At 39.9% G+C, this 23696-nt stretch overlaps 2 protein-coding genes across 5 annotated transcripts; one reads left to right on the forward strand and one right to left on the reverse strand.

Annotated features, from left to right (window-relative positions):
• Positions 1–1459: 1459 nt before the first annotated feature.
• Positions 1460–11430, reverse strand: tada3l (transcriptional adaptor 3 (NGG1 homolog, yeast)-like). 4 transcript variants are annotated; one of them, XM_088338446.1, is made up of 9 exons: positions 11052–11430; positions 9488–9732; positions 9182–9429; positions 9009–9114; positions 8797–8932; positions 6567–6670; positions 6382–6488; positions 6121–6312; positions 1460–1845 (listed from the first exon to the last, which is right to left on the reverse strand). In XM_088338446.1, exons 2-9 carry the CDS (start codon positions 9695–9697, stop codon positions 1653–1655), a joined length of 1296 nt encoding a protein of 431 aa, XP_088194572.1. In that variant the 5' UTR covers positions 9698–9732; positions 11052–11430; the 3' UTR covers positions 1460–1652. The 4 variants fall into 4 exon arrangements, with proteins under 4 accessions (XP_088194572.1, XP_088194574.1, XP_088194575.1 ...); XM_088338448.1 differs by having other exon boundaries at positions 9488–9735; XM_088338449.1 differs by lacking the exon at positions 11052–11430 and adding an exon at positions 10960–11042.
• An 86-nt stretch (positions 11431–11516) lies between these two features.
• Positions 11517–20810, forward strand: LOC148364382 (actin-related protein 2/3 complex subunit 4-like). The gene is made up of 6 exons (XM_088338450.1): positions 11517–11679; positions 12049–12167; positions 14026–14137; positions 15062–15157; positions 20230–20400; positions 20473–20810. The coding sequence occupies exons 1-6, from the start codon at positions 11677–11679 to the stop codon at positions 20476–20478; spliced, it is 507 nt and encodes a 168-aa protein (XP_088194576.1). The 5' UTR covers positions 11517–11676; the 3' UTR covers positions 20479–20810.
• The last annotated feature ends 2886 nt before the right edge of the window (positions 20811–23696 follow it).

Here is a 23696-nt window from a genome sequence, read left to right on the forward strand (position 1 = left end):
AAGGAAAAAAAAGGTTTTAAAGCAAGTAAAAAGGAAATGAGAAGATTCAGATATAAAAAGACTGAAAGAAAAAAGGAAGAAAGGAGAAAAGAAAAAAATAAATGAAAAAAGTTCCAGAGAGCAAAAAAGCAAGCAAGAAAAAGAAAGAATCAAGTCAAGTCAAATTTATTCATATAGCCCTTGTTCACAAAAATGTTTCAAAGGACTGCACAGGATTATAATGACAATTACCTGATCTTAAACCAACATGCAGGCAAGGAACAACTCAAAACCTCAGCGTGAGGAAAAAGAGAAACCTTGAGAAGAGACCTCACAAGTGGTCATCCCTCTTCCAGGATGACCAGAGTGAATTACATTTAGCATTACAGTACACAAACATAGTAAACACTAGGTAAGATGTTGAAAATTTGTCCGGAAAGTGCATGACAGCAGCGACGCCCCCAGCCTGTAAACTAGTCCAGAAAGTCTATGACAGCCACGACGCAGCTTGACTTGACTTGCCATGATAGTTTGAATGTGCCTTTATATCATCAAAAGTCCCTTGACGCCAAAGATTATAGCCAGGGGCTGTTTGTATTCTTGCAACAAATGTATCCTCTAGGGGCATGCTAACTATTAAGCAAGATGGCCTTTGCTTTAGTGCCGGGAAGTCTGCTCAAGGGCTTTCCTCCCTACATTCCTTTCTCTTCACAGTGACGTATTGAACCTTTTTTGTTACAAAGTTTCACTCTCCTTACTGCTCAATTATTATGCTCACACTCCATCTAGCGACCAGCATTATTCCCATCTCTCATCGTATTAGCTGTACCGCTTATCCTTATTAGGGTCGCGGGGGGGCTGGAGCCCATCCCAGCCATCTCCGGGCAGAGAACCAGCATTATTGACTTCATTTAAACTTGTGTTTTCTGTCTAAACCAATCAGATTCGTTTCATGTGTTCATGTGATCTCGCTTAAGCCAATCAGATGTGTTGTTTTATGTCTGTGTTCCCTAAAAAATGAATCTCTAGCCATTGGGGGAGCGTGGTTCCTTCCTGAGCTGAGCTTGGAAGCACGCGCCTCTGATGGAAGGGCTATCAAAAACCCAATTTCTGACTCAAATATTGTGTTCTTTTCTTTATCCTAATACAATCTCCAGTTTTAACTTTGAGAAATAGAAGTAATCTTGGGTTGAGAGTATTTTAATTAAAAAAAAGCGAAAGGTATTATTTGTTTCAATGACTGAGTGTGATAGTGCTTAAAATGATTTAGAATGAGTCAAAGGTAAAATATAATAATTTAATCCCTATAATCTACCAGGTGGAACCTTATGTTGGCCTGGGGAGGGATGGGTGCCACCAGACTGTACTTGCCCAAGACACACCCTAGGAAATGGTGCCCCTAAAACCGTAGTGGTTAAGGGATCCAACCAACCAATGTATTGTAAAATGGTTTGAAAATGGCTCAAAAATGATAGAAAAGTTAGCGTAATTACAACAGATTTAATCATTTATACAAACACGGATAAGCATAGTTTTATGACATCACAAGAGACACAAAAAAACAAAAACAAAAAAATCACTGCTATCTACAGACAAAACATTATAAACATATCATGGAAACTCTTGAGAAAATGCTCCTCAAATGCTGGTCCAAAACATCTTCTTCCCTTGCTTCAGCCGTCCAGTAACTTCAGGATGCTTTCTCGCTCCTTCAGAGCTTTCCATGCTTGGTCTTTCTCCTTTTTGGTGGGAGTGCGCTTCTTTTGTCTGGCCGCCATGATTCTTCGGAATCCCTCCATGACCTCGTTGTCGGATACCCGGACCCTTTGCCTCAGCTCTTGCTTACGCATCTCCTCCTTCGCCAGCCTAAAAAGAAGAAATCAAACTTGTCGACCATTGTGGTCCGACTTGTTTTTCCAACCGATTGCGGCATCTTATATAATTATAGTCTCTTCTGATAGTGGCTTATGCGCTAAAGCGTCATATATGTTTATGTACAGGGTTCGTACACCTTGCTTCTAATGGAAATTTTCAAGCACTTATGAAGGACTTTCAAAGCCAATTTCACAATACCAATAAAATAAAAACAACCCTTGTGAATGGAGCCGCATATATATCTGCAATTTACATATGCGATTTTAAACTTGCGTCTGCCTTTATAAAGACATGAGATATTTAAATCTAGAGAAAATTGCAAATCTATTTGTTTTTGAGACGGTTTTCTATCCATATAGGTGTTGGGTAAAAATGACAACAAGATGTAGCTGACATTTTCAGTTGCAGGAAGTTCTTCCCAGTGCAATTTACCACTAGGAAATGGTACTTTATTTTTTGGATGGCCTATTTCCTAGTTCCTTAGGTATAACATGCACCTGTCCTCTAGGCGCGACCCGTAGATGACACTTTATAGGACAATGCTGTACAAACTAATGTCAGCTGCAGTCAATTACGAGGGAAGAAGAAATGCAATGGCAAAGCGAAGTCACCCGAGATGAGGGTCTGTGTCATTTTTTAGCAGACTTGAAAATGTAGCGTATTCAACATTAGAACGGGATTTCGTTTTGCAATGTCAGAACATGAGAACCGAATAATATGCTTTTATTCAATTATTCACAGTGACAGAGTTATCGGATCACACCGGGGGTGAGATTTGTTATCTTGTATGCTGGGAGCTAGCGCGTTATCTTGCACATATGCAAAGGTCTTCGTGACAACTCCCCCCGAGGGGGCCGGCTAGACCGGAGCCAGGTGCCAGGGTACTGGCCACTTCAGAATTCAGTTTGAAAAAGGCCAATGAGTTGACAAAAACTAAATAAGAGTTCTCTGGAGCCAGCTAAACAAGCAGCTAGGACCAAATCTTGGCCCACGCCCAGTCAAAAAGGTTCTAACCCAGTCGAGCCAGCAACCTTAAAGAAAGCCACCAGCCACCCACAGCCAATGACAGCTTCAACACGCTGCATTACGTGGTCCTATTACAGACCGGGTCTCCAGCCTTAAGGATTCCTCACCGTCCTACCATCAACAACCTCAAGACTGGGCTGTCCCCTTTATCGAACAAGAACCTGAATCTCAAGGTGCTAGGTATTAGTATTGCTGTAACATTAAGGTGGGAATTTTATCGAGTTACAATAACGTAATAATGGACCTAACGTTTTTTTTCTATCTAAATGGTGCCAATTCAGATCTTTCAGTGTTTTTTTTTCTAATTCTTGTATTTGGCTCCATAAATCCGAGAGTGTTTGTCTTGATTAAAGTATATTGAACTATCAAAAACTGTAAAAGGAATTCAATTAAAAGTCGTGCGTAGCCCACCTTTCAGAATAACTAAAATAATAAAAATAGGATAGATAATAGATAGATAACAATAAACTCAGCTATTTCATTTTATTAGTCAATAATTCATTTGTTAAAATAACTTCTTTACCACCCAAATTACGCTACAGAAACATAGCAACAATTTTGAGCATTTCCAAGCACTTCACCCAAAATTCAAGCACTTTTCAACCCTTAAAAACACAACATTAAAATTCAAGCATTTTCACAGATTTCAAGCAACAGTACGAACCCTGTTTTTACCTTTTTTCTAAAGTGCAAAAGAAACAAGAGTATTTTGTAATATCTAGAGGACTTTGTGCATCGAAATACGGTCTTGAGGCGCCCTTGGCTGGACCAATGTGCAAAAAGGGATCTCGAGTAGATGTAAGATCTTGGCCCAAATTTATCTCCCGTTTTTTCTTTTATTCCCTTGCACAGCATGCACCTACTTTTACTCGAGTAACTATTTAGACAAGAAAAATGCTTACCAAACTATCAGTTTAACTCCAAACCACTAAATCCAAAGACATTTACGTCCTCCGTGTTAGGGTAAAAGACGCGTGGATTCCTCCTCCCACCTCCCTCACGTCAAACGTAATTTCTGCTTCATTTAAAAACTTTCTTTGTAAAAGTCATTTTCTTCCTGCCTTTCCCCCAAATATTGCACGATTTGCAGCTTGTAATTTGCAAATTCTGAGTTTCTTTTCGGCGCCGTTTTGTTTGGTTCAACTTTAGCTTTTGTTCGCTGCAATGTCGCCGAAATGCGCACTGTTGTGCGGAACCGTTTATTTTTGCGCTGCTTCTGCAGTGCACTTTTGATTTTAGGGACTCAGCCCAGAGTAAACCCCAAGGTCCTCAGTTCAGCTGAAACGCACAGTTTAGCGCTGAACTATGTAGGGCGGAGATAAAGCTTTGTGTTTACTCTGGCAAATTAAAGCTTCGGGTTTGTTTAGGGCTCAGTGATCAAATCAAGTTAATCCATCGAGTTTGGGTGGGTTCGGGTTTATATACCCGCGACTCGGGTAGAGGTGATTTAAGCTGTTGACCAATGTTCCCTCTAATTTTCCACGGGTCTGAGCGTTCACACAAAGTCGGTGAGCAACGCTTGAAACAACAGTGAGCAACAGCAATCCCAAGTGTGGCAACTAAGTCATTATCAAACATGTCCAGAACTTGACATCACGTTACATTTTGCTGAGTTTCCGGCAATGCAAACAATTTTTTCACTTTTGAATGAATTGACTAATGTATTATTGCAAAGGTTGTACGGCCTACAAACGTCATTTGTTTGTACAGCAATTCTTTCACAAGATTTCCATTTCTTTTTTTTCCTGGTATCTTTTGTCGCATAATACTAACATTTTGGGGGGCTTATTGAGTCGGTTGCACGAGACACAACATTTCTTGTGTAGTGGAAGTACAATGTTGGCATCAAGATTGACGTGGTATAATTGGAAATTATTTGAATGTAACACAAACTTTTTCACGGGCAGCACGGCGCAGTGGTTATCGCATGTGCGGCACAGTTCTGAGATCATGGGAACCGGCCTTCCTGTGCGGAGTTTGTATGTGATAGCGTGGATCTCCTCCGGGCACTGCGGTTTCCTCCCACATTCCAAAGACATGCATGTCAGGTTAATTGCCCGGTCCAAACTGTCACTAGGTGTGAATGAGCAAAAGAGTAATATGTCCCTGTGTGCCCTGCGATTGGCTGGCAACCAGTTCAGGGTGTCCCCTGCCCACTGCTCGATGATAGCTGGGATGGGCTCCAGCACCCCCGCGACCCTACTGAGGATAAGCGGTGCAGCTAATGAGTTGAGATGAGACAAACTTTTTCTTCTTTTTCCCTGTTTTTTTCTATTATTTTTTTTTTTATTCCTTTAAAAAATCTTATTGTGTTTATTTTTTTCGTAGCTGTTACTTTTTTTTTTATACTCTATTTAATTTTTTTCCTTTGTTTCTTTCTTTCTGGCTTTTTTCTGAATTTTTCCTTCTTTTTTCTCAGCTTTTCACTACTTTTTTGGTATTTTTTCTTTTTTGTTCTATTCCCCCTTCCTTTAAGTCATTTTGTGCATAATTTTACATAATATTTGGTCATATAGGGATGAAAGAAGCAAAAATAACCTGAAGAGCAGTTTAGGACCCGAAAGAGCCGATTCCTTTTAGTGAGCCGAAGAAGCCGGTTCTCGAAAAACTCTACTGACTTTACTCAACTTCGTTCTACTTCGAACTTGACTTCAAAATACCGCATTTAGAACACAACGTCAGGTGAACCTTTGTATTTTTACCTTCATGCACTGTAACTTTGACTTAATTTGCTACTTAATTAGCAATTTCGAGCCCTGATTTTTGTGAGCTGGCTAGATTTTCTTGTGTGCAGAAAAGCTCTGGGTAGTGCGCGATTGCGCACACACGCAGCTTAGAGGGGACATTGCGCTGGATAGATTTTCTTCTGCGCTGAGAATGTGCGGACCTTGCGCGATTGCGCACGCGCGCAGCTTAGAGGGAACATTGCTGCTAACGCTTTTCAAAATCGATTTTAGTGATTTGTTGTTGCGGGCCTAGTTTTTGATGAAATCCCTATATTTCGCTATAAAAGTGGCCTGAGCAGTCTGCCAGACCATGCCTGACAAACACATTTAAAATGAAAAACATGCAGTTCAAAAATCAGTTGTTAAAAACGACAAACGTTAGGTGTAAAATTCGTTTGATTTCAAATAACTGATCGACTAATAGTTTCAATAGTTGACTAGTCGAGTATTAACATAGTCGCTAGTTCCTTGACAGAGACCCTGAGACTTTTGTGGTACCGCTTCAGACGCTCACCTAAGCAACTCCTGCTTGCGAGTTTTGTTGTGAGCAATGAGTGCTTTAAGTTCCGCCTGTCTTTTCTGGAGCTCCACCAGCACTTCGTCCTCGCAGTCCCCGCCCGGACCCGGTCGCTCCTCAGAGTCGAGTATTCCCTGGGTGATCAGTTCTTCTTTGATCCGGGCCTCGAGGGAACGCGTGTGAGGAGCGCTGAGACAGCAAAATCGGAACGTTCTCTCATTGTAGTTTCCGCCACTTTCCTTGATGTGTCACTCCTACCTGAAAGATTTCCCTTGGCTTCGTGGAGACGTCCCGGCACCGTCATTAGCATCCTTTCCTGAAATGTCTGGTATTGGGGAATCCTCCATCGGGGATATAATATTCTCCTGAATGCAACAAGGAAGAGCGTTTTGAAGATCAAGCCCGAATCCGGTGCTTTCAAAATATTTCTCAAGTAAAATCACCTCCACAAGAGCCTGGAGGAGGCGTTGAGTGAGGGGACCGAAGGGGCAGCCGTCGTCCGCGGACTCGTGTTGCGACTCGGACTTCTTCAGCAAAGAGTCCACATCTAAAAAACACCAGCCAAGCCCACCGTGACATTTAAACGTCTGTTTTGGACTTGGATAACTCTGCGTGTAGTTAACATTCCCCGGCTGGGAGAGGTACTGCCTCCTTAGGCATGACAGTTAATTGCTCCTCCTCCTTCAGTCAAGGCCATGGGAGATTCCAGGTTTTTGGTTTGTATGTGTCTCTTTAAGTATTGAAAGTATCCATTTAAATACAGAAATGCCTCATTTTGCGAGGCTTGCGTTTCAAAAAGGTCCCGCAATAGTTAAAGGTTGCCGAGAAAAACCCTATAATTAGTTGTCTGTAGTCTTTGTAGCCCTTTGAGACCTCTTCTGATCAAGGTCCATTCATAAAAAAATGACCTGACTTGACTATGGATTCCAGGCATTTTGCATGAGCAAAATGCTAAACAGGCTAATGCTAAAGGCTAGTACAGAGGTCGCTAACATTTTTTGGGTTACCGATTAGCACAGGGGCAACCAGTTGTATATACATTTCTAAAATAACATGTTATTACTATATTACAGACGCTGCCCTTCTTTTGTACAGACGATCGTTCATAAGTTGAATTTGTTCATAAGTAGCATCAGTGCTATATTTTGTATGTTTAAGGTTTATGTAAGTATGTTTGAGGCTTGTATACGTAACCTGTATTGTTTTGTGATCAAAATAAACAGTTCATAAAATACTTCTCTATAAAGATAAATAAAGTTGAGTTTAACTTACTTTTGGAAGATACGCTTCAAGAGGTTCTCCGTGGTAGAGAGTGGCCGAAAAAAAAGGAATCTCACTATTTTCTCAACCGCATCAAGCTTTCTTATTCCACTTTTATTTCAAAAGAAACGGCTCGCCTCTTCGATACACTTTACACCAACCATATTGAATGGATGCACGAGATGTTGAACAATACAAATGTCAAAGTTCTTAGCACGCTGGAGATACAGTACAGAATGTTTAAACACAAACTAGAAGGAGGAAGTGGATTTCTTCAGGGTGGATGCTGGAAAAGCTCCAACAGCGCCACACGCCCGTATCGGCGGAAAGAAGCACTACAGTACTGTCTTCTACTCGGAAAAAGGTGCACAAAATAAAAAATCTAACTTACAGCAATGTCCGAATATTTTTCGACATCCCGAGAAAAAATGTTCATATCTACTGTTTTTCGTAAGTCGAATGGTCGTAAGTAGGGGAGTGTCTGTTCTATGTTATTACCGGAGGTTAAAATAGGCTTAGTCAACCAGTAAACATCATTCCAGTTAGAAATCAAATTTCCTAGAAGATCACAATGACCCATGATATTTCTTTGCACCCAATCTGCAGGCTACTCCGGTGATCTTAGGGGGCTACCCGTAGGCTAGTATGTCCATTTATTAACAATTCTTAATAGTAATAAAAATAACAATAATAAATGATAATATTAACAATAATATTATCAATTATTTTTAATGATCCATCAAATTATGTAGTATTTTCCCAACTAGGAAATGCTCAAAATGTACATTTTACAAGGCAAAAAATGCATAATTTGGTTGAAAAAAATTACTGAATTCGATTTTTATTATGGTCCATGGAGCACTGCGGCTTAATTATTACCAAGTTACCATTGTACCCTTTGATACAGAAAATAAAGGCACCAATTTTAAATATTGAAGAAGGAACCATGCAGAAACAGACAATGCTAGTTCATAATAAAGACAATTTATTTAACTGCAATTCTGTTTTTATTAAGAAATCTATGGTTGATATTTTGTTAAAGTCGTATACTCTGAGTCTCCAAGTACGTCATCAGTTATATTTACATGTCACTGTTTGTTTTCCCCGAAAAAGAAACTGGCACAGAAAATGCACTTTTCTTTTAAAATCAACTATCGCATCGAAATTGCAATTTAGGTCTGAAAAATTGCAATGAGGATTTTTTACGAAAATCTTGCAGCCCTAGTGGAAGATGACCCATGTTTTCAGCCTTCAAGAAAATCAGTTTTCCATGTCCTTAGAGAACCACATAGCCTGACACAGGACTGCATGACCCTGAAATTTGTGATTTATTTCATGTATAATTTGCTGATTCTGATACCCCACAGAAACAGCCACCCTAAGAAAAATTGCAATTCAGGAGAAATACATTACCTTTGGCATCAAGCTCAGACAGCGGACCACCTAAGAGACTCTTCTTCTTGTCGTTCGCCCGTGCTCCTTCTCTCTGCTCCTCTAAAAGATCCTCTTGAGCCCATCGCTGTGAGTAATGTTTCCCTAAAGCCGGAATCTTCCGATGACAAACACACCACCAGGATTTTAACACAATCTCCTCAACTTAGCATCAGTATATGTGAACGGCTTACTTTGAAATACTCTGCTTCATCATCCGGCGGTTTTAGGAGTTCCTCAAGCAAGCGAATCTCCTCATTTGTTATGTCGGCACAGTATGGCTCAACAGAAGCCCAGAATCTGGTGAGACAGACAATGCAGATGTGACATTTTACTGAAATCATACATAATATAGATTACTGCTGACCTGTTAGGCACATCGTTCTTCGGAGTGCGAGGAATATCTTGGGGATCCTCCGTGAATTCATATTCTTGGACCTTGGGTTGCAGGTTTTTGGATTTGGGTCTGCCAGGACCTGGCCCAGGCCCGTGACTACTCTTGCCATCTAATTTCTGCTTCTTGGGCTTGTGGCGGGATGACGCGGCAGGGTCGGGGTCTTTTCCCATCTTCAGAAATCTCTTGTCTCCTTTCTTGTCCTGCCAGTCTGTGAGAATCTGCAAATGTACGATATTTTTTATCTTGAACTGAAGTGGAAAATAGATGCTTCCAAACCTGTCTCTGCTCCTCGAGAGCTCTGAGGCGACGGTTAGCCGAGGACAGGAGAGTCTCCAGCTCCAGCTGCAAAGTGTCCAGCTCCTCGATGCCAATCCCATCGTCCTCTGATCGTCCGAGCACGGCCGTGTAGCGGGGGCAAACCTTGACGTGCTCCACAGGCTTGAAGTCATAATACTTTAAAGGGGGGCAGTCCTTCAGTTCACTCATGATGCTGACTACCTGAGGCCCACCTATGTTGGGATCTACTGAAACATCGGAAAGAAAACAAATTTGTACAGTGGTGCCACAGCTTTTAAGCGCTTTGGGAAGTCATTGACTTGAAAAGCGCTATATAAATGCAGATCATTTCATTTCATTTCACATCCGACTTTGATCAATTCGACTCTTGACCAAAATTTAAGAAAAATTCAGAACGGCACCCTCTGAGAGCGTTACAAAGACCTAGTCATGCCGAACCGCTTTACTGAGGGGTTTTGTCTCTTGACAATTAAACATGCTATTTATGATGAACTGAAAAAATGTATGAGCAGTGAGAGTAATGTTGAAAGTAATGTAAAGTTTAAGCAGAGAACTGGTATCATTTATAAAAGAAGCATTATTCCAATTATACATTGTTGGTGTGCGGAAGAGTTGTGAAGGAAAACATACAAGGGTTGAGTTAGAAGCTGTTCATAAAATGCCTAAACGTTAAACAAGAAGCTCATTGTAATCACTGGACTACGAAAGAGATCAAAATTAAACATGGTGGCAGATTCCACGACCACGACATAATGTACAAGCATCCCACAGTATGCCCAAAGCAGAAGGGGTCATAATACTTGACATGGAACGGCGGAGAGTTTTGGACCAAACTGCTGCAAATGTGTGACCAAGTTTGCTCAGTACACAAAGGCTCACAAGTTTATTCATCAGTGTTCAAATGCAAAGAAAATTGTCTTTTTGGGAAGAAAATGACATCCAACACGAGGAAAAAAATATACCGTAGTATCACATGTCACTCCAAAATTATGTAAATTGTCTGGGGAAAAAGTGTATTAGGGTATTATTATTAGTATTAATACATGAATATATCAGTTATCTTCATATAGCAGTTTTATATACATCTACATACTAAATATTACATTGCTGATTAAGTAAACCTTTAATTTAAAAAAACAATCCAGATTTTTTTATATGGGTCTGAACGGATTAACGAGTTCCCCATTGGTTCTAATGGGAAAAATAAATTCAGACCTCGACCAATTCAGACCTCAACCTCCAACCTGGAACGGATTCAGTCTGAAAGATGAAACACCAATACACAACTAGAAAAATGAGAACGTTTGAATTGTGTACCACCCGTTATGCCGTCGTGAATATAGAATTACGAGAGCTTGTTTTTCACCTTATGTTTGGGCCATAAAGACTAACGTGAAGGCCCCTTATCTAATATATCTTTAAGTACACTATATTCCCACAGTTGCACTTACAGACTTTAATCAACCACGCTGAAAAATCAACAAAGGGTGGTGATGAAGGAAAAAGTGATAAATCGGTGAGTTTAAACAGCGGCGACGCTTACCGTCATGGAATGGCGTCCATGATGGAAAATTCCATTTACCAAAGAGGGGTGTACAACTTTCAAAATCCCTGGTATTACGCTGAAATACCAATATTTCTGATCATAGTTGATACTAACATAAATTAATTGCTACGTTAAATTAATTAGGGTGTTAAATGATTTGAGTATTTTCCTGTTTCAAGAAATCCGTCATTAACTAATGGTAGCGCCGGGTTTAAACCATATTGTGCTATGATAGTGGTCAGAAGGATAGCCGTTTTCCCTTTGTATTGTCCAACATTGTTATTTAAAGTAAAAAATATAACTATTTGTATGTTTTTCCTTTGAAATATTTTTAAATAATTGTGCTGTGAATAAAATACAACCTAGAGCACAAAATAAGTGGCTCCTATTTACGTGGTCAAATGACTCGTTCCTAAAGAAGCGTTCGTTTTAATTCACTGTTCATTCAACACGGGCGGGGTAAAGGTGCTAGTCCTAAACCTGAATTTTAAAGCCACCGACCTACTTCCTCATACTAAATCTGGATAAAACAAGCGCTTCCTTTCATTTTCTGGCTGAGTAGGGTTTACGGAAGCTGAATTCCAGGCGTGGCTAAGGAACTTCCGTCTTTAACACCGCAAAAATGGTAAGTCTGATTTTAAGACCTTGATTTCGTCTATAATCTTACGTTATTGGGCGTAATCAGACTACGTTGACGGTTGCTTTGCTACTAATGTGTTTCTGCTAAAATGAGTTTTCCGGGGACGACGACGTGAATTTGCTTTTTTAATGTATAATAATTTTCTTCTCATTGTGTTTCTTATTAATGTGAATGGAAATTCATTTTAAAGTCAACTTCCGTTATTCATAAGAGATCTTCTTAAATAAAATAATTTTAATATACATGTCATTACTTTTTTGACATGGGCATTTGCTTCCGTGATGCTGGCGTTTTATGGATTTAATTCATTTTTCTCTGCAAAAGCTCTCACACTTGATTTTTATCCTTTTTTAGACAGCGACGTTGCGTCCCTACTTAAACGCAGTAAGGGCCACCCTGCAGGCGGCCCTGTGTTTGGAGAACTTCTCCTCTCAGGTTGTGGAGCGTCACAACAAGCCCGAGGTGGAAGTCAGGTATGTTCCCCTGTTTTGCAAAGGAACTGAACTTCTGCAAGTCTGAACTTGTGCAAACTTGCATAAGGCATTCGTCGAAGTTGGAGAAATGCTGGAAGTGCATGCATGGTGTTGAATTGGATCTCCTAGGCATGAACATTTCTCACTTTTAGGAGAAATTTCCCCTTTTGAAGTCAGAAAGGGTGACCTGTGTGAATTGTATATTTCCGAGGAGAAAATGTTTTGAGGAGGGGTTTGTGAGATTTCCCAGAGTGAATTGGGCGTTTGATGTGGGGTGTTTGAATTAGTATCTGTGTACATCGCATGGGCAGAAGTACTGTATTTATTCCTGTGCAACATGCATTAGATTTTATTTCATTATCACACTTCTTTTGTACATGGTACCAGAGACGAATGTTAGAAAATGGAAAAAGCAGAATGTCATCCTGAAAGATATTGATACATGCAAAAAAGCATGACTATGGTTTTCCCTACACACCTTTCTCTCCTTTTTAAGCCCTGGCACATTTTAATGGCTGGAGTGCTGCAGTTACTCTCCCTATGTTAAAGCCCCTGTGTGTGTGTGTGTGTGTGTGTGTGTGTGTGTGTGTGTGTGTGTGTGTGCGTTATATAGCGACCCCTAGCGGTGTAAAAATATTTTATCAATTTAATTTTGGGCAGTGTGAGTAGGTTTCATATACCAAATATACAAGCAATAATTTTTTTTAGGTGTCGTATTTGTGACTACCTAAATCCATCATTTATCACGGTTAATGGAGACCGCAAAGCAGCCAGAAACGAAAAACAACCGCTCTGCCAGCCCCTGTTCTTAGTAATAGTCAACCCGAGTTCATATATTGCAGCTCAATTTAGGCGGGCCAGAATGGCAAATTTTCCGAAAAAAAGTATAATTTTCCGGTCTCAGCTCGTAGCAACGTCGGATTTGTGATATTGGATCGCGGCTGCACAAGAGCAGTTTATTCTAGGCAAAAATACCGTCGGAAATAGAGGCGCCACGTCCTAAAAATCTTGTATAATAGATTAGAGCCGCACAAGTGTAGTTTATTTTAGGCGGTAGGAACACAAAAAACCCCACTGCTACGCATGACTCAAATTTGCCTTCTCGGCCCTTGCTTTCAGCAATGGTCAAGTGGAGATAATGGATCGCAGCTCAAACAGTGCCGTTCCCTTTGACAGACTACAATGGCATGCTTCAGCGGTCCTAACCGAAAAAGAAGTGCTCTGCCACCCTCTGCTCTCAGCAAAAGTTGACCAGGGATAATGGATCGCAGCCACAACTGTACATTTTGTTTTGGGCAGGCCCAAATGGGACACCACCCTAGAATAGTGCCTTCCGCCGGTCCCTGCTTACAGTAATACGGGGATAATGGATCGCAGCTACACTATCGTACTGTAATTTATTCTAGGCTGAAATAATCGCAGAAATACCGCCGGTTCCTGCTTGCAGAAATGTATATTTGGGAATATGGCTCACTACTGACTTTTATTTTTAGATAATCCGTGTAAAAGAAGTGTCTCTGTCCTTCCACATTTGATCATACAAGCGAACCTTGTTGAGTACTGTGATTCAGAGTCTTGACACTTGAAAAATTCTGCTTTGCTCTTTCAATATTCTACCGATACTTTCAGCAGCTTCTCTTGCTAGCCGCTAAAATTGGTCACCTACACTCGCTATCCGCTCTTTTCAGATAGTCCGGGGTGTATCCAGGTTGCCCGGTCTATTGTTGCTTTCAAGGTTTGAAGCTTTCCCGCTTCAGCTCCATTCTAAAAGTGATGATTTTTTTTTTTTTTTACACAGTTTCACTTTAAGTCAGTGTGACAGATTTTTGTGTTTTTGTTTGTTTGTTTTCGTTTACAGGAGCAGTAAGGAACTTCTTCTTCAGCCTGTTGTAATCAGCCGCAATGACAAGGAGAAGGTTCTGATAGAAGGATCCATCAATTCTGTCAGAGTCAGCATTGCTGTTAAACAGGTCACCATCCTCCAAATTTCCTGACTGAAACATTGAAATCCCTTGTTCAAAACAAACAGTAATCATAATACAGTGGAACCTCGGTTTTCGAACGCCTCTCAGTTCGAACAAATCGGTTCTCGACCAAAAATTTCGAGAAATTCTTGCTTCGCTTTTCGTTCAAAAAATCGGAGTTCGAACGCCGGTACGCTGGGGGCGATGCTGAGCAGCGTACGAGTGTAGATTGCCCCCACCCCTTGTGAAGAACTGTTGTCACGGCAACGCGCACTCCTTTTCTGCTTTCGTTTCAAAAAGCGGTGAAGAGAGTGTTTTAACCCCTAATTATGCCTCGGAAGAAGGTTGGTGCAAGCAGCAAAGTTGCTACAGGTGAAAAAAGAGGAGTAGTGCGTACAACTATTGCATTTAAGAAAGAAATAATATCAAAATATGAAGAAGGTGTGCGAGTTTCCCTTCTTTCGAGGGAATAGAGCATGGCTTCTGCAGACCACCACAAAGGTAAGAAATCCTATTCATAAATCTTTTTTTATCCTTTAACCGCTCACCACTTGTTGTGGCGACCTGGGTGCTAAATGACGTGTAAACGACCTGATTTTTTTATTTTTACACGTTCATGTTAGCGTAATCTTTCGTACGGAAGATTACGCTAACGTGAACGTACCATTAGCCTGGGTTAGTTTAATGTTTACGTTCGTTGTGAAAATTCAGGGTGTTGGAACGGATTAAAATGATTTTACATTACTTTTAATGGGAAAAAACGACTTCGGTGATCGTACAAATCGGTTTTCGTACAAAGAAATGGAACGGATTATGGTCGAGAACCGAAGTTCCACTGTATTCACAATAACCGCGTTGCTTTACGAACCAAGTGAGCAATATTCTACTCGGTATTATATTAAAACGATTGTGATGCATTTCCCACCGCAGGCTGACGAGATCGAGAAGATCCTTTGCCACAAGTTCATGCGCTTCATGATGATGAGGGCAGAAAACTTCTTCATTCTGAGGAGGAAACCTGTAGAGGTAAGTAACGGGAAAAAAGAGACCACAGCATCAGGATTCATAACAACATATTATTATGCTATTTAAAGTACCGTATTTTCCGCACTATAAGGCGCACCGGGTTATATGGCGCACCCCGAAAAAATAGTTTTTGGTCCTATTTTTGACATACATAAGACGCACCGGATTATAAGGCGCTACAATGGGAACGTGGACAAAACAGTCACATAGTTCAGTCAAACTTATTACCCCCTTAACATTCCCAAAGCTTGCAAAGACGCAAATACATGTCGAGAACACGTGCGGATGCGGTGTCCGTACGATGTCACTCAAATGCATCGTTCCATCATTCGGAAGGTTAAAGTCTTGGGATTCAAGAAATGCCAACCATTCCTTAGTTTCTATTTTCTTTTTCGTTCGCAACTTTACTGTGCATATGACGATAAACACTTGGAATTGAGTTTAATTTAAAAATAGACACTCCATTCCATCCATTATCTGCACCACTTATCACAGAAACATCAAGTTCACTCTGAAACAAGATATATAGCCGGAGTAGCTCACCGAAGTCGTTGTGTTCATAATAATGTGCAGCAGTGGTCCTCTTATATCCGTGAGTGTAGTAAATCCAGGAGAATAAAATATTTAGAAATACAGTATAGTAAAAAATGCTTTCTGTATGCCGTCAGCCACGTGCTATACACATTCATCTTTTTCGGCCAATTGCAGGCTTTGTTTTGCCGTTTAACCCAATGCCAGCCTGTAAATGATAAAAAGGATCCGCCTCTTGACCTCCGAATAACTTTAGCCAATAGTGATCGATTCAACTGATGATTGACACATCTGTTTTGGCCAATTGCAGGCTTTGTTTTGCCGTTTAAGCCAATGCCAGCCTGTAAATGATAAAAAAGGATCCGCCTCTTGACCTCCGAATAACTTTAGCCAATAGTGATCGATTCAAAAGATGATTGACACATTGGTTAGCCAATGAAACGCCGGTAAATAAATCCCAGCATACACCGCGGACTACTTGGCATTCGGGGGAAAATCTAGTTGGCGGCTGCAAGTTAGTTGCAAGACTGCGAATTAATATTGATCCATAAATAAGGCGCACTGTATTATAAGGCGCATGGTCAGTTTTTGAAAAAAATAAAGGCTTTTAGGTGCGCCTTATAGTGCGGAAAATACGGTATTATGTTTCCAGTGTTATTATATTTTACAGTGCTTTTCTAAGGAGTATCTACTGTATTTTCATTCGGTTACTCTAAGGCAGGGGGCTCAAATTGGCCAGCGGGCCGCGAGTGGAGGCCCCAGCCTTGATATGAATGCTTCATATGGCCCGTACAAGTTTGATATGAATACCTGTTAGGCAGAGCCCAAAACCAGGAAATAATTTGCTCACAAATGCAGCCACAATTATTTGGTGTGTGCGGGTAAAAGAATATTTACATTTGCAAAATTGATATGAATGGCGCTTGTTGTGTGCGGAGCTGAATTAACCAATCACGGTTAGGTATACGGCCCTGGTTGGCGGGACATCTGCCGGGCTGTCCGGCGCCTGCCTCATTGATTCATTTGTTCGTACGTATTCATTACGCTGCTGTGTGTTTGTTCTTCTTAGAAACTCCGAACTACTCATTGTAGGTGCCCCGTGAGTCAAATTGAAACTTAACTGTAAACTCAGGATAAACTGAGCGAGGTTTTTCAGTTGCGTCTAAAGCTTACTGTTTGAGTGAATCGCTCCAAAATTGTTCCTGTCTGTTAAAGTATCCTATTTGCGAATGCTTGAACTGCGTGGCGAATGATACTTGTACTTTCGTGTCTTGTTCTCTGTGTTTGAACATGAGCATGACAGCGGGACCGTTACAGAAAATCGCCATACACACACCACACTAAATCACTGTGGCTGATTAGCTGAGCCAAACACACATATTCACAGACTCCCCGTCAAAATAAGAGCCCCAACTACACCGCCACTGTCCAAATACGCTGTATATTACGATTTCTCCTTCTATCTGCAAGATGCCCCTCCCGTGGTTCAAATGGAGCTCATTGACATGCGGTGGAACTCTGCACTCTAAGCTAGGTCCAGGGAGGTAAGTGGAGAAGCAGACAGGCTCGGGCAATTTATGAGAGGGTAGACACCCAGCTTCCCTGACTCTCCCAAGTGTTCAAGTGGACCAAGTACCTTTGTGGGAGCACATACTTGTGTGAGAAGCTCTTCTCCACCCTTAATTTGAATAAGTCCAAGTTCAGGTCCAGACTTACTGATTAGACCTTCATGCCCTACTGTAGTTCTCCACTGCCTCTCCCCTCAAGCCAAAGGTGGCCTGGCTATGTGAGATGAAGTGCTGCTAGCGCTCTAGCAGCAAGAAGTAGGCAAGAAAAGCCTTTTTTTTCAGAACAGTTCAGGTTTAATGTTCTATTCATGTTCAGAATGTTTAAGGTTAAACAACTATTAATACAGACTTTTGAAACTGAATTTAAAAAAGCCATCTCTAATCAGCTAGTCAGTCACTTATGTGTTTTTTAGGTTGTCTGTATTTGCTGTATGAACATTTTCATTTATTTATTAATTTCTATTGAAAATAAAGGTATTTGAGAACATTGGGATATTTTATCAGCACTTTTCTTGTGGAAATCCTGATAAGGCTCTGCCTCCAGCGGCCTCCAGGTCAATTGAGTATGAGACCCCTGCTGTAAGGACTGGGCAATAAATGAAACTTGCTCGATTTGTGAGATTGAGTTAAGTAGTTTAATTTGATCATTTTATGATCGCACAGAGGGGGCAGAATACTTGAAGCGGGGCTACATTACATATTCATAAGAGATACTATTTATCCAATATTGGTTCATGCATCAGCTATTTAAAGCGTATAGTTATGAATGTAACGCTTGTGTGAAAACTGATTCAAATCTTTCTTTTTTGTGCACAGGATCTTTTTTGTAAACGGAGTCTCTTTCGATAAATATTCTGTTTCTTGTCTGTCTGAAATTGAGTAAATGATTGATAACATTTACATTTTAATATCGGGCTATATTCCCCAGCCCTACTATAATTCTACAACACACACATACACTTGTATATAGACATACACATACATACCATTTTAAATGCTCTGATATGTCCAATGCCAGATAATTGTGCCTATTTTAAGTGCATTTTCCTTACTGTATTTTAGAAAACGAATTCCAGATAAAAAAAAACAATAATAGTATATTGTAAGTGCTACTTCTATGTGAATATGAATAAATTACATCGGGTTTCCTCTCTGGTTGAATAATGGTAGTCAGCAAATACAGCCACAGTGGGTGCTTCGCAAGTGGCGCCTGGCTTTGGTGACCTCCAGTGGACACATTTAAAACTGCAGGTCATTGTGGCTTATTGTTATCTTGTCAAAAAACATTTTGGCCTACCGTGTCAGATGCCTGCCTGAAAATACAAACAAACCACCAAACTAACGTGCGCCACCCCATGGACGAAACAAGAATAACAAAACGACACGTATCCATTTTTGCTGGTAATATAGGTATGACCAATAAACAGCAAAGTAGACTCGCTACGGCTGATAGTTATTAATTTATTCATTGTAACATACCACTTTTGACTGTCAGTAATATCATTGTAACGGCAGGGGGAAAATTAGTTAGATTACCTTGTTACTGAAAAAAAAACATCGTTACGTAGGGTTATACATAACTGTGTTATCCCCAGCACTGCTGGTGGGCCACATAAATGATGTGGTGGGCCACTTTTGGCCTGCGGGTCATAAGTTTGACACATGTACCCAGGGTTCGTACACCTTTAACATGGCGAAATTCCAGCACTTTTCAAGCATTTTCAAGGCCAATTTTTCAAAATTTCCAATACTGTACCTTTTTAAAGGCAGAAATCCAGTGCCTATCAAAATAAGTTTTAATTTTGTTGACTTTGACAGCAAAAATGGCACTATCTTGCTGCTAGCACATACTTAGCTATTTTTAGATATTCCCATCTATGATCTACGATCTTCATGAGTCAAAGGGCTGCTAAAGACTGACACAAATTCTGCCCTTCTGCTTCAACAATTAATGCACTGCTTGGCTACATCACACTTGTTTACAAAAACTGAAAAGGCTCAATAGGTGTTGGGTAATAATGAAGTTCAATACATAAGACAAAAAAAGATATAATGCACTGTATGTATAAAAAACAAAAAATGAGCCAAATTTGGACTCATTACAATAATGTTGATTGCTCCGAAGTAGCATGCATTCAAGTTTTAGTCGAGTGCTGATCTTTGGCTTTTTGTTTCACCGATTTTAATTTATATATTTTGCCTGTTTTTCCAAGGATCTGTGACTAAATTGGTGAAAATTGTAAATAGTTTTGCATTTTATCATTTATTGATAGGATTGAAGAGTTAATATGTTGAATTTAAAAGTTATTGTTTTGCATTTTTGGGGATTTTGTGTTGTTGGAATTAAAATCTGTTCACTGTGCAAAAACCTAAAATTGGTTTGTATTTTACTTTTTTTTTTTTTTTTAGATCTGTGAATATTTCAATTTATATTTCATGTGTTTTTCAGAGATCCCCTGTCAAAAATATGAAATTGCGAAATACTTTGGTACATAGTTATATTATTATTGACATGAAAAGCACCATATACTGTAAATACAGACCATTTACCATAATAATATATCTGTGATACAAAATCTGCGGAGCTGTTAGGGAGCCGAAGGCAATAGAGCCGGTTTCTAAATAGAGCTGTCCTCCTTGGTGCATCCAGTAGGGGGCGTTAATGCTTCGCAGTACAACGCCATAATGACAAGCCACCAGCGCAGGCTTGTTGGCATCATTTTCATGCACTTTTCAGACATTTTCTTCATTTATTGCGTGGTCGATAGAGTCAAGCTGACAAGAAACATAACAATGGCAACAATTCTCAGCCTTTCCAAGCACTTTACCCAAAATGAAAGCATTTTCCAGACCTTGAAAACATTAAAATTCAAGGATTTCGAGTACCCGTAACACGAAAATGTCGTAAAGCGGAGACGCTCTATCGCGGGGGTCTACTGTACTGTAAACGTTTTTTCCCCTCCTTCCTTTCAGGGCTACGATATAAGCTTCCTGATCACCAACTTCCACACAGAGCAAATGTACAAACACAAGCTGGTGGACTTTGTCATCCATTTCATGGAGGAAATCGACAAGGAAATCAGCGAGATGAAGCTGTGCGTTAACGCCAGGGCTCGCATCGTCGCCGAGGAATTCCTCAAAAACGTAAGAAAGACGCATCTCATAAAAACAAAAATTATAACATAAAACAATTGTGCATTCCCCCCCCCTCCACAGTTCTGATGCCCGCCGCCCCCAGCGCTCAGAAATGGCTGGGTGTAAACAATCAACGTCTGTGTATTGTGGATAGCAGCGACTGTATATAACGCAATACTTGGAAGTTTGAATTTTCTACCGCGAGAGAACAAAAGGCCAAATAAACAAAGGCGGGTCCTTAAAGTATTAAACCCGCTGCTGTCCTTGAATACCGAGACTATGGGTGTGTTGCAAAGCAATTAAGGGTTGGTAGTCTGTCTGACCGGATTGTTAATGTCAGGTTTGATACACATGCGGAAAAGTGCAAATTTGTCAGCGAAATGTTGTATAAAATAAATAAACACGCCATTGTTTCTAAATTTTTGTTTGTGGTTTGGAGTGATATGTTGTTTTTGCACCCTAAAAGGTTGATATAATAATCCAACCAATTCTCAAACTTTTTTTTTTTTCATCAAGCACCCTGAATCTGCAGAATACTATATTGTTTGAAGATATTAAAGATACTGTAAACTTACCAATAATAGTTATCTAATTCATTCATCAGAATACCCTTTTTGTGTCAATTTGGAAATTAAAAGATCTAAAAAAGGATTACAACAAAAAAGACCTAATTCTAAACTTTTGGGACCCTAGAGCGATGTTTTTTCAACATTAAGTAGCCTTATCCTGCGGAATACTTTTAGAGAAGATATTAAAGATAAAATTTATAATAGTTAAAGTCATATTTATCTAATTTTATTCAATAGAAAATCTTTTGTTTTTTATCAATTTGTAAATTAAAAGATATAACTAAAAATAAAACAAAAAACAATTCTTGTTCAATATTCTTTTTGTTAATCACCCTTAACTAGCGGAAAGCATTTTTTGGTTGAGGATAATACAGATACAATTAAGGTTAATAATAATATTTATTTGACTTATTCAAGTATCTATTTTATTATATATATATATATATATATATATATATATATATATACACGTATAATTGTTGTATTTTTTTTAATTAAATAAAACATACTAAAACTAAAAAAATTCTGATTCCAAAACCTTTTTGGAACTCTTCTTTAATACTTTTTCTCTGAAGTGCCCTTAACCAGCGGAATCCTTTTTTGTTGTTGATGATGATTTAAATAATTGAATAACAATAAGAATATCAAATTTATTAAACATGTTTATATGGTCATGAACTGTGGGTTATGACCGAAAGAACATGATCCTGGATACAAGTGGCTGAAATGAGTTTCCTCCACAGGGTGACTGGGCTCTCCCTTCGAGATAAAGGTGAGAAGCTCAGTCATCTGGGTGGGACTCTGTGTAGAGCCAATGCTCCTCCACATTGAGAAGATCCAGTTGAGGTGGCTCGGGCATCTGATAAGGATGCCTCCTGGACGCCTCCCTTGGGAGGTGTTCCAGGCATGTCCCACCGGCAGGAGGCCCCGGGGACGACCCAGGACACGCTGGAGAGACTAGGTCTCCAGGCTGGCCTGGGAACGCCTCGGGATCCCGTCCGATGAGCTGGAGGAAGTGGATGAGGGTAGGGACGTCTGGGCTTCCCTGTTAAGGTTGCTGCCCCCGCAACCCAACCCCAGATAAGCGGAAGACGATGGATGGTTTTTATTTTTTATCCATTCGGAATTTAAAAGAACTGGGTAAATAAAATTGTAATTAAAAAAAAAATCTGTCAATTCTAAAATTTCCAGGAAGAAAATATTTTTTATAGTGTTGGCAGATTAGTTTTTTTTTTTCTTTTAATTTTTAAATTTTCCTTTTTTTTGTGATGTACCCCTCGTAAAAGTGCCCCTAACCATCAAAATACTTTTCTAAGTTGAGGATATAAAATAAAAGACATGTGAGAAAAATGAAGATACCCCAAAAAAAATTCAGGAAAATGAGGGAGGTATAGTAAAATAATAAATGTTTTGGGACATAACGGATATAATTTTTATAATGAAGGATATGAAATAGTAATAATAATGTGATTTATTCAAAATTGTTTTCTATCTATTTAGAAATAAACGAAACAAAGGATGATGCCTAAATCTTGTGTAAACCTAATGTATTCCGCTCCAAAGAGCTGTGATGAGAGGAAGATAAAAACAGACAACGCATGGAAGGTGAAGCATAGGGGCTATCTGGACTAGGTTGGGCATCTTTAACAAGTCAAAAGTCATGTTTATTTGTATAGCCCTTAATCACAGAGAGTCTCAAAGGGCTGCAGACTACCACAGATTATTGCAAACCACAGACTATCATGACACCACCCCCTGATCTAAAACTTACATGAGGGCAAATAATACACAGATATTGTCAACATAAAATATAGGTTTTTCATATGCTATAGCAGGGGTGGCGAACACGTGACTCTAGAGCCGCATGCGGCTCTTTGCCTCATCATATTTTCTATATACTGTGGCTCTTTGCCTTGTTTCATGTTTAGGTTTTTTTGTGTGTATTGAGGGTGGACACTTTCCTTGAAATCAACACAAGAACAATACTTGTTGTATTGTAAGGAGAAGAGTGTGTTATGGGAAATAATATGTTTTTAATTGTGTGTGTTTGTCTGCCATGGCCGGTCAGTGCGTGGTGTGGCTCTTTGACTCTCACAGTTAAAAATTTCGGCTCTTTGTGTCAAACCTGTTCGCCACCCCTGTGCTATAGAATAGAAGTTTGTTTTAAGCTTAAATTTCAACATTTACACTGAGGTTGCAGATCAAATCTCAGGGGGAAGAGCATTTCACAGCACCGGGGCCCGAATGGAGAACACTCTCGAACCTGCGGATCTCTTCTTGGCTCTTGGGATCACTAGTAGACCAGCATTTTCAGAGCGAAGGCCCCCCACCAGAACATAGAGGGAAATTAAATCTGAAAGATATGATGTAGCAAGTCCATACATGATTTTTTATAGTACCAACAGAACCTTAAAATCACATTTTAAGCTAACAGGGAGCCAATGCAGGTTAGCTAAAATCGGGGTAATGTGATCAAACTTTCTTATTTAGTTAAAAGCCTGGCTGCAGCATTTTGTACCAGCTGAAGGCTCTTGATTTTGGACTTCAGGAGACCGGAAAGTAGTGCATTACAGTAATCGAGACAGGAGGTAACAAACACATGAATTATAATCTTCGCATCCGACTCAGACAGCATAGGGCAAATTTTAGCAATGTTGCGAAGATGGAAAAAAGCTGTTCTAGTAATATTCTTAACATGTGTTTGAAGGGACAGATTGGGGTCAAATATGACACCTA

Source organism: Urocampus carinirostris, chromosome 6 (assembly GCF_059441175.1).
Source record: "Urocampus carinirostris isolate Australia breed hairy pipefish chromosome 6, RoL_Ucar_1.0, whole genome shotgun sequence".
Classification (NCBI taxonomy): Eukaryota; Metazoa; Chordata; class Actinopteri; order Syngnathiformes; family Syngnathidae; genus Urocampus; species Urocampus carinirostris.

Bases quoted from the DNA above. Each gene is read 5' to 3' on its own strand.
- tada3l (XM_088338446.1), bottom strand. From the start codon at position 9,697: ATGAGTGAACTGAAGGACTGCCCCCCTTTAAAGTATTATGACTTCAAG. The intron at 6,671-8,796 runs GTAATGTATTTC...GGTGTTTTTTAG, and splicing joins GTCTGAGCTTGATGCCAAAG to ATGTGGACTCTTTGCTGAAG. The intron at 6,489-6,566 runs GTGATTTTACTT...TGTTGCATTCAG, and splicing joins TCCTCCAGGCTCTTGTGGAG to GAGAATATTATATCCCCGAT.
- LOC148364382 (XM_088338450.1), top strand. The intron at 12,168-14,025 runs GTATGTTCCCCT...TTTCGTTTACAG, and splicing joins AAGCCCGAGGTGGAAGTCAG to GAGCAGTAAGGAACTTCTTC. The intron at 14,138-15,061 runs GTCACCATCCTC...TTCCCACCGCAG, and splicing joins TCAGCATTGCTGTTAAACAG to GCTGACGAGATCGAGAAGAT.